Source organism: Coregonus lavaretus, assembly GCF_964263955.1.
Source record: "Coregonus lavaretus genome assembly, chromosome: 4".
Taxonomy (NCBI): Eukaryota; Metazoa; Chordata; class Actinopteri; order Salmoniformes; family Salmonidae; genus Coregonus; species Coregonus lavaretus.
This window is the reverse complement of record NC_139991.1, coordinates 53,121,163-53,132,355: the sequence shown is the minus strand read 5'-3', so window position 1 is coordinate 53,132,355 and position 11,193 is coordinate 53,121,163. Positions and strand designations below refer to the sequence as shown.

Here is an 11,193-nt window from a genome sequence, read left to right as displayed (position 1 = left end):
TCACTAACAACATTAACAATGTGTCTCTGTTAACTGTGGTTGTCCTTCAAAGAGGTGTGAGAACCACTGCTCTAACACTGTACTTTATATTAGACTCCAGCTGGATACACAGTATCCATGAGACAAGCTGATCCTTGTTTCCCAACGTTGACTGGCTGAAGTGAATGATGTCAGTCACAATGAAGTTCAGCTTTTCTTATTTTAAAGATTTGGTCAAACTGAATCCCACACCGACAGCCAACCGATGCAGAGGCTAATGTATTTCTCACTGATAGCCCATCCCCTTTACAAAGGAGGTGAGTTGGTGTCAGTACACTAAATAGACTGTGTATAAGAGAGTGGAGGGAAATATTTACAGTGTTCCTGTGTTTGAGAAGCCCATTACTATTGATCTCAGCTGGCCCTCTCTCTCTCTCCTCATTACTCACTCCAGTCCTCTGGTGGTAAAATTACCTCTGGGCTGAACAGGACACCTCTATCTCCCTGCTAGTGAACCTATCCAGAGGCTGAATAGGACACCTCTCTTCCTCACTCTCGCTTATCTCTCGCTCTCCCTCCTGGTGGTCGATTTTTCTCATTCCAGAAATAACCAGCGTATGGCCCCCCAGCATGTGGTCTGCTTGGACGCCGCTCCGCACGACATCAAAGACATGTCTAAATCACACCAGAGCTGCAGCTGCCATAGATGAAAATAAAGTTGCCACAACCTTGCTGCAACTAGGAGAAATGTTGGACCTGTTGGGACGTTTAGGGTGATTATCACTGAATGGTCGCTAAACTATCAATATCAATGAACGTTTTGCTGTTTGCTTGGGGGAAAACTCAAGAATATTACTAAGAACATAATTGAAACGAATCGTATTAGTTATAGAGTCATCCCTGAACTTTGTGTTTATGTACATAATTGTAGTTTTGTAAAGGTTATGACAATGTTGAAATGAAGTAGTGGATGGTAATATGGGCTGACTTGTTAGGGCACATACAGTTTGTGTTTACTGTTACACAGAAGAAACACAGTTATAACACACATTTTACACCCTGATACAACATCCAACTATGTTCTCTTCCCTGAACTCTGTTTGATAAAAACAATCCAATTCAATTCCATTTTGAGTCCAAGCCCAGATATTACATGTGTATGGGTAATGAAATATAACCACACCTTTCCGAAATAAGAAGAGAGACTGATGCTTTTAAGTGGTGGGATGTTTTGGGCTTCTCTCCGCTGTAGTTAGTGACTGAACCAGGACAGGCATCAGAAAAGGGAAAGAGCACATGGACTCAACAATAAATAGGAAAATACATTTGCCTGACAAAATACCATATCAACTCCCACGCTCCTCTCAAATATACACCCGTGTTGGCTACTATACTTGAATTACATGATTCATTTCAAAAATTCATGAATCGATCACTAATTCCCCTAAAAGGACACAAATTACTAAACATGAGTGCTTCTTCTTTTTTTTCGGTTCATCTAAGATCGTTCACCCCCAGTCTCTGAGTCATCAAATCCAACCCCCATCTCCTGAACTTCTAATGAACTCTTCAAAGGCAAGAAAATAACAGAGCTCCCTCCCCTTGGCAACAGGACTTCTCCAAGCAACAACCATAGCTCTGGATCCTTGTTTCACCATTGATTGGCCAGCATGCCTTGTCCTCATTTGATTGGCCAGTATGCCTTGGCCTCATTTGATTGGCCAGTATTCCTTTGCTTCATTGCCATTGGCTGATCTGATCAGTCACAAGCCATCTTCAAATTATCATAGTCATTCGCTGTAAGACTTCATCATATTCTCAATCAAAGTCATTTGGGGGCTTGGAAAAAATGTTATTTTTAGTAGTTCTTGTTCCGTTGTTTCATCTTGCAAAAGGTATGGTGGGGCCACAGAGGAGAGAGCGATTGTGTGTGTGTGTGTGTGTCTGTGTGTGTGCGTGCGTGCGAGAGAGAGAGGGGGTGGGGACAGCAAATTCACTGGGATACTATGACCTTCAAATATCAACATCCACAGGAAAGTAAAATGACAAAATGAGAGTCAAAAGGCTTTTGGCATCTTAACTCCCCAAAGCAAAGTTTATAAAAAAGGACTTCCCCTTAGAAGTCCACCTCTCCCCTGCACTCAGACTGTCTTTTAAAAAGTGCACCTTGGGGGTTGTATGGTCCAGTCAGGGTGAGTCCACTCCGCTCTGTCTAAAACCCTCAGGCTGGGCGCTATAAAGGCAAGATGGCTGCCCAGAGAACCAGGGCGGAGGTGACCAGCAGGCCGGTGGTCTGAACCCGGCCCACTGAGTTGACGTCACCTCGGGATGGCTCGGCTGATTCGTGACTGGTATCATCTAGATGGAGGGAGGACATGATGGAGGGAGAGAGGAGGGAGAGAGGAGAAGGAGATAAGAATTACTGAGACATCAAGAGACATCATAATTTAGCTGCAACGACTGAAACATTAATGTACGAAATGTAGTGGCTTTGTCATTCCATCAACTTCCTATGTGACTGACTTATCCATTCAGTTGGAACAATGGGAAAATATGAGCCCCTTCGGAATTCTGTATCAGGAAATATAATTTGTCATACCCGGGTACACAGACACTCTCAAGCATGCAGGCAGGCACATACCCCCACACAGTTTATAGTGTCTTACAAACCTCTTGGTTCTAGGGAATTGTCCACCCTCTCATTGACGTCAAAGACCCGATCGTGAACACTGACAGTTTTCACACAATTGTCTGCAACAAAAGGAGAGAGTGGGACGTGAACATTCACAGCGAGCCCAAAATTGATATTGGACTCTCACACAATGCATTAAAAGTTTGTTCACAGTTTGAGAGAAATATAACATTTATTTCAGAAATCCACTTACTTGCTGGTCTGACGAACACCTTCAGTCGTAGGCAACTTCTCCTTCCATTGTCAGCAACGGTGGATGCTGTGAAAACATTTCAGATATGTTAGGAACAATGCTTACGTACTTTAATGCTAACAGCAAATAACCGAGAGCTATTCTGTACAGACATACGTCAAACAGAGAGCTATCACACCCCAAACAAACCCTGAAACACATATTTTTATTGGCTACTGAGTGAGGGCAACATATGCGACTTAAACTTCCATTAGATTCAAATAACAAAAACACATGCCCCCCTCAATTTTGATTGGCTCCCGAGTAACATCCACATCTGATACTCAAACTTCCATTGGCTCAAAGAACTGTTTGCACCTGCTACTCAAACTTGTATTGGCTCCAACATCTGCAACACAGAAATTGATTGCTCAGAGTAACATCACCATCTGCTATGAAAGATTTGATTGGCTGCAGAGGCCATCAACACCTGCCACTGGGTTCTATTAGCAGTAAAGTAGCACAACCCTGCTAGACAGACATCTACTCTGGGTAACTGGAATATGACAGCTGCTTCACTAAATCCCAATGGTGGCAAGTCACTTCAATTCAGGCCGCTCCAACTTCTGACCTGTCAACAACTAGACAATGTCACCTAGGACGTAATCACCAAACTAGACTGCAGCGATTTCATATTGTCTGATGTCTTGAGAAGCAATAGTTCTGAAGTCCCTATCACTCTTCTATACTGAAAGTAGGTTGTGACTGCGATCTTGTTCTTGTTGCTAGTTTGACAGACTCTGACCCGTGCTTGTATTCATCTTTAGAATGCCTCTTCCTCTCCCACCCCACCCAGACAGTGCTCTGTGGGCCTCTATGTTCTGACCCCATCATTTCCTGGCCTGCCTGGGGTCTCAAGCTGCTCTTAATCTAGTCATAAACCCCCACCCACCCCTCAGGGCACTATCATGCTGTGTGTGTGTGTGTGTGTGTGTGAGTGAGTGAGTGAGTGAGTGAGTGAGTGAGTGAGTGAGTGAGTGAGTGAGTGAGTGAGTGAGTGAGTGAGTGAGTGAGTGAGTGAGTGAGTGAGTGAGTGAGTGAGTGAGTGAGTGAGTGAGTGAGAGAGAGAGAGAGAGAGAGAGAGAGAGAGAGAGAGAGAGAGAGAGAGAGAGAGAGAGAGAGAGAGAGAGAGAGAGAGAGAGAGAGAGAGAGAGAGAGAGAGAGAGAGAGAGAGAGAGAGAGAGAGAGAGAGAGAGAGAGAGAGAGAGAGAGAGAGAGAGAGAGAGAGAGAGAGAGAGAGAGAGAGAGAGAGAGAGAGAGAGAGAGAGAGAGAGAGAGAGAGAGAGAGAGAGAGAGAGAGAGAGAGAGAGAGAGAGAGAGAGAGTTGAACAAGAGAGTTATATAGCCTATCCTCTATCCTGAGATACTCTTCTTCAAGCAACGGTCATCGAAATTGTTAAAAGGTTTTCAAAACAAGATACTCCAAACTTTTAGAATTTAAAAAATCCATCAGATACTGACAAAGCACATAACACATTTTACTCGCACAAACAAATAATGAGTTCAGGGATTTTGGTGGGAATTCAGGTATTCAATTTATAAAAAATATAAAATAGAAAACTATTCTTATAATGCACTCATATGTACAATGTCTTATTGTATCAGGTATTTTGTTTTAAATTTTGGGTTAAAATAAAGAAAATGATATGTGCCTCATTTGCATGAATAAGATATTTGCATATATTAACACATATATTAACATAAAGAGGTTGAACAGGGCTGCAACCACCAAACACTTGCTCTGTCTACCCTGTCTGCACTAACCTGCACTGTCTAGACTGCCTCATTAATTATTGTTGTTGTCACGTTCTGTTTCATGTGTGTCAATAGCAGGATACCCTTGGATTAAAAATCAACATGCTTGGCTCTATGTTACACCTATCTATACATACTTTACAGTGTTTGCGAGATCAGACATAATATCACTATAATCTGAGTGTTAATTTTCGGAAGTTGCTTTCATTTCAGCGCATCTCATTTGTATACATTTCAACTGTATTCAATTATTATTATTAATTTTTTTATTCCACAAAACATGTACACCCATCAAAATAAAGTTATCTTTCTTGTGATGTCAGTGTCGAGATGGTGCATTAACTCCCTGACAAAGCTTTATTGTTCTCATAGATGCAACAGAAAGACTATGTATTCCATTGAGCCCATTTCAGCCATTACCGGTGTGTTTGGCAGGTGATTACAAACATTTCCGCAGTCGTAACGTTAATGGAAAAAAACGACAAGCACACGCAAGAGTATGAAAGAGTTGCAAGAGTAAAATGAAAGCAATAAATCCAGCGAGATTTAAGTGACAAGTGGATTTTGCACCCCCCAAACACAGGAAATAGGCTGAAAAAGACAGATCCTCAGGTGGGCGGGGCATGCTCGTTGCTACTTCTTCCCAGTGAATGATACTGGCAGTAAATTCCAGATAAAAACTAGCCTTGTCAGTATTTCCACGGCAGAAGGCTGGGCTTCCCATTTCAAAGCACTTAGCGTGACTATGAAACAAGATAAAAATTGTCTTTAAAACTTGATGATGAGAGTTATATTGGCAGTGTGGTGGGGGAAAAAACAGCCAGGGTTGTCAATCATGACTCTTCTGTCTGTGTCAGCGAGTATCGTGTAACTTACCTCACACCCCTACAGTGGCAGGCACGCAGGCCAGACTGCACTAGCTCCCTTTCCATTCCCAGACAGACAGAGTCTGGGCTCCACAACACACACCACACAGCCAATAAACTGCTTTTCTACGACCCTGCCTCACGCGCTGCAACACTGGATCTGTGGTTAGTCATGCCATGCGGCCAAGTAGAGGAAACTAGCAGAGCAGAGTAGACGGACTGGAGGACAGTAAACCTCATGCAGACACTCATAGAGTATACACATAAAGTACAAACCCAGAAAACGTCCTCTCATGAACACAAGCCATCCCATGAACGTGTCACACATGCACGCACACTATACACACACAGATGCTCCCAAACACACATACACACCACCAGACACACACAGACATACACAACACCAGACAAAAGCTAGGGGCTCAGATGCCGTGTAACTTAAGTCTGAACAGGGTTCATCTCATTATCTATGTAGATCTTCAGACTGTGTACGGAGCACAACCTAGGCTTTTCAAGCCAGGGCTTTACAGCAGACAGTCAGCCCCAGTCATACAGGGAGAGCCAGACTCTCAACTGTCTCCCCAGAAAATTGGATTTCTATCCCCCGAGATTAGGATCAGACTTCCCTATTGGCTCTATTAGAAAAACATGCAGCCCTAAGCCTGGGAGAAGCCCGGGTTCACATCCAGACATCAGGACAGGCTGAACTCTGACCCCCCAGGCCGCCCCTTCTGATCCCCCTGATGGCTTCCTGCAGGCGTCTGTCTGCCAGACGAACGGAGAGACCCAGAGCCAACCAACCGCAGGTGTCATTCATTTGATTTAACCCACCCGTGTCCCACCGCACCCGTTCCTCTCTTCTCCTAGGGGGGACAAAGGGTTGTCTGTCTGTGTTTGGCGCTGAGTCGTTGACACCAGCACATGTCAACTCCCAAACATTTGACTTACTTGTTGCAAGTTCACAGCTCCATTGTCCAGTAGTGTTACAATATGTGCTAGTATCATCTAATAATGTAACTATTTTGTTATACTTAACAGATCAGACACATGCAATGTGATACTGAAACTAATATCACATGGTTTACTGTGAGATATACAGCTTTTCTGGAACTACATAGGGGGACAAGAGTTGAGAGGATGTTGGAGCAGATTAGTGTACACCTCAGTATGTTCCCCGGGGTGTGATTACGTACACCTCTGTTTGTTATTTCATCCACCTCTCAATGTTCTGGGTGAAAAACTGCCTATTTTCTGAGTGAATCTCTAACTGTTGATTCATAGTTCTGAGTCAAGGAGGGAAATGCCTTTAGGACATGTGGCCAGTCTCTCTTTGTCTTTCTCTCTCCCTTTGTTTCACTCTAAAAGCCCTACTGTATATATACTTGATGGCTATTTTGAAATCTTGGCTCTCCTATTTGCACATTAAACAGTCTGATAGACATCCTAAGGTAAAGTCCATTACCTACTCACAGATATACACAGAAGCCCCACACCACCCTTTGTCCATTCAATCCAGTAGAATAACATCCTAGGAGATTAAGCAAATCAGTAGATCGTGTGTCTTTAAGGACTGGCGATTTGTCAGGCAGCTTGGGTCTGAGGCGTGCGGCTGAGGCTGAGGCTACTGAAGCGTAGGCATCTCTGTAGGGGGAAGGAGACATACTGTAGCCTAGCAGGACGCCCCTTGCTCTCTCTTATTTAGTCTCAGCTCTCCGCCCTGTGGTGCTCCGACTCCACTTGTAAAAACATAGCTTCAGATGCTTGTGTTCCAGAGGCCTTCTCACGAGCAGCAGAAAGCTGTGCCTGGCGAGTTTGTAACAAAGACTCTTTAGAGGGAGACCACGAGAACGGAGATGTTTTCCCCTCAGGCAAATGTTTGGTTTTGAACCTCTTTGCCAGGACTTACAAAACCAAGTTCTACTCTGCTATTGTTTCCCCTTTGTCAGTTCCATGGATGGACTAAAAAAAAATGTCTCACATCATACCCTTGAATCATCTAAGTATGTTGCATTCTACCCAAGTAGCCTGAGCTCACAACATACTCTATTAACTCTCCACTGATATCATAAATGTCCATACCATGCAGGAAAACTGTGGTAGCTCTCTGTCTCTCTCTCTGCCTTTAAGCAAAGCATTCCTGTATCACATATCATAATACTGTAGTAACAACAGTGTTAACTCAGTTTGTTGGGGCATGGAGCTTGCAACAGCAGAGTTGTGGGTTTGAATTCCGCATGGACCATACTTTATACTGAATGCTTTTGTTAACTTGAAGGTTTAGTTGAATATAAGCATGTGCTAAATTACCATAAAGATGTCAATAATTACATTTACTCACAGATGTAGTAGTACTCTCTGCCAGAGCGGAACTCGAAGCCCAGAGAGAAGGGGGTGAAGAGCTGGAACTTCTCGGAGAACTTCAGGGGTCCGTTGGGGGAGTGGGGCCTGTTACACTCCCAGCGTTTGAAGCCCTTGGCAGTGTGGTCACAGGAGCTGTAGCCGTCGTAGTTGACCATGTAGAGGACATAGCGTTCCATCCGTTCCTCAGGGACATAGTCCAGGTAGTGGGGACAGAAGACGTCCAGGTAGTCGTTTATACACACGTCAATGTGATAGTCACCCCGGTAGAACCTGGAAGGAAAGCAGAGAGGTTATGAGTAAGATTCTTCAAGACTACAAGGTCTAATAGTATTGATACTAACATGCATTTCCATGATTCTACCTTTCTGGATGTCATTCACTGATCTAACACTATTGGGCAGGCATAAGCAAGGGCTTCATTGTGTAACTCTCATCTACTGTATCTAGTCATGTCAGATCAGTGATGACTTCAAGAAGGGGAGTAACATAAGATGCATACTAAAAGTATGTGATTTAGAGCCCTAGACGAGAGAAAATGCAACCAGATGTGTCTGAAGACACATCTACGTCCTACTATCTGGTTTTGTTTACAGGATCCCACCATGTCATTTTCAATCCTCTCACTGCTCTAGAGCGGGCGCTCAAACCTCCCCTCTACCACCAGCCAAAAAGTATCTTACGACAGACTGCTAGTCAGTCATAAGCCACATATCAATGTTTGAGCTGGGCTGTGATGACTTATGAGAGTGCTGAAATTAAAGTCCCCCAGCGCTAAAGTCCAAATCCTCTGGTTAGCACGGGCCTTTGGCAGATTTAAGAGGATCCCCTCAAAAGAGGGAGATTTTCATTAGACCAATATGACATGGTGATGGAAGAGACCCGGTGGAATCTCTCTCAGCGCTGGGAAAGAGTGTGTTTCTCAAGGCCCCAGAAACAGCCCCAACCAGATTCACATGGAGCTTCAGGGTAAACTGAGCGGCCCTCCAGAGGAAGGAGCACGTCAGCCAGATATGCCAGGTATTCATTCCTGGAGAGTGATGGGAAACACATATTCCCATAGGCCATATACAGTTGCATTTCTGATGCGTTTAATGGAGACAGATTGGGTTAGGTTGGCCAGCGCATCTCAGAGTCGCTAATGGCCGAGCTTGGTATCACTGACATAATGCGGATGTCTTCAATACTCCACCTCTGTTCATTGACACACTGGGGCCAGGGGAACAGGCTGGGGACCGTGTCTGTGCATACTGTGCAGTGATGATCCGATACGGATCAACTCACTCACGCTCTGTGGGAGGTTTCTCAGGACTGAGATTCACTGACCCAGCAGCAGATATTACACCCACCTAACAACCTCTCCAGGGGGAGAGGTGCACTCAGAACTGATTCAGGGTCAGGTGAGAGAGGAGGCTGTGTTGGACGGCAGTGCAGCTGTTCCCACTGACACGTACATTTCCAGGCTTTAAGAGGCGTGAGGAGTATAAAGGGTGGTGTGTATTGGCTGGATCCTGCTGGGGGTATCAGGTTGTCCTTATACGGATTGCAAATGTGCTGCAGGATTAGTGACTGTCCTACTGGGTTTGGTGGGACCACAGAGGAGTGTGTGTGGGTGTGTGGCTACGTGTGGCTGTGTGTGTGCTTGCATGTGTGTGTGTGCATCCCATGTGTGTCCTATATTCTGTGTGAGAGTGTGTCTTTTTGTGTGATTCGTCAGCTAAATTCTCATATTTTTCTCTCTAATTATAGCCTGGTCAAACATGAAACTGAAACCTTGTTTTCTCTCTTAAAGGCCAACTTTTTTCATGCTCCAGCTGAGTGCTGTGACTCCAGGCAGCACAGCATGGCCTCCATCAGCCTCAGTTTCTGAGCCTTTCACTGATACCATAACTGACAGAGGGCAACCAAAACCCAGAGAGCCACCAGTAAGTACTGTATCACTTCCTCAGCAAGCGGCTTTGTGGGATAGCCAGCTTGGTCTGTCCATCTCTCTAAGCTTGTAATGCTACCTTTCAACCTGTGTGTACCTTTAGCTGCTCTCACCTGTCACTCAAATCTGACCTGGGACCTGCCTTAAAGATTAGCACGGATTAGAGAAGAGAATAAGATTGAGAGGCGAGGGTGGTCACCTTTCTGAAAGTGATGAGCAGAGGATTTATGTCAGAGGAGCTAACAGGGACCACAGAGAGGATTACTCTGACCCTCCTAGAGACACCTAAGAGAGCCTTGTGACTGATAGTACCTAATATCAATCCACACTGAGACATAATCCTGAACCATAATGTACAGACAGAGCTCAATGGGGAAATCAGCATCAGGGTTTTGTCAGAGTTATTTTGTGAGTTCGCTCAAAGTCTCTCACAACGAACATCATTGTGGCAGACAAGGAAATAAAGAACTAGCTGTGAGGCTGACAACTCAAAAACGAATGACGTCATTAAGAAATCAACACCTTCATTTGTTAAATTCATTCATGTGACGCGATGAGCCAATAGAGTTTAAAAATGAAGACACACAAATCCTATCTCTATCCGTCTTTGGGATTAATGACGCCTGATTGGCTGAATTACTCACAGCCACTTAGACAGGCTCATGTAGGATTCAGGGACTAGCACTCTTAACAAAGCACTCTCATAACGATAATCCTTCTTTTCACTCCTCTCCTCCTCTCTTTCCCCCCTTCTCTTTCTCTCTGGTGACCAAACACAGGTAATGAATGGTTTGCACCTGGTTGAGAGCAGGATGGGGAAGAAGAGAGAAATGGGGGAGGGAGAGAGAGAAAGCTTTCCTGGTGTTTTCTATAACACATGATTACAGTGGGGTCAGAGCGAGGTCAGATTCCAATGGTTTTATAACAATAGGAGACAAAAGTAGACACTTTCCCTCCACAGACCACATGAAACCGCTGACCTGTACCAAGCCACACAATGGAACTATAACAAATGACTAAATACAAACTAAATGGTCATGCGGGCAAACATTACAAGGTTCAACTGCTCTCTCACAGAATTACATAGTTTTTTACATTGCTAAAAGCAATGTGTCTGACAAACCACAGTCTCTGTGCTTTGGTTTTAGAATATTCCCTTCATATCTGTTCCCCCGACATTTGCTGTGTGTTCTACACACACGCGCACAAACACACACACACACACACACACACACACACACACACACACACACACACACACACATTCCGTAGTTCATGTCCCTGACCTCTAGGGGGAGCTCTTTAGATAGGTAACACCACTGTGGCCCGACGGGGCAGAGGCTAATACATCTCTGGTCATTTGGCCCTGGGCACTGATGTC

At 44.5% G+C, this 11,193-nt stretch overlaps 1 protein-coding gene across 1 annotated transcript in view; it reads right to left on the bottom strand.

Annotated features, from left to right (window-relative positions):
* Positions 1-2,212: 2,212 nt before the first annotated feature.
* Positions 2,213-11,193, bottom strand: part of LOC311127133 (ephrin-A5-like) — a gene marked incomplete at both ends in the record, with an annotated part of 48,787 nt that continues 39,806 nt past the window's right edge. The window contains 4 exons of the mRNA XM_084158897.1: positions 2,213-2,337; positions 2,650-2,730; positions 2,865-2,930; positions 7,863-8,155. Of these exons, the coding sequence (XP_084015023.1) occupies positions 2,213-2,337; positions 2,650-2,730; positions 2,865-2,930; positions 7,863-8,155 (565 nt within the window). The remainder of the gene's footprint in view (positions 2,338-2,649; positions 2,731-2,864; positions 2,931-7,862; positions 8,156-11,193) is intronic.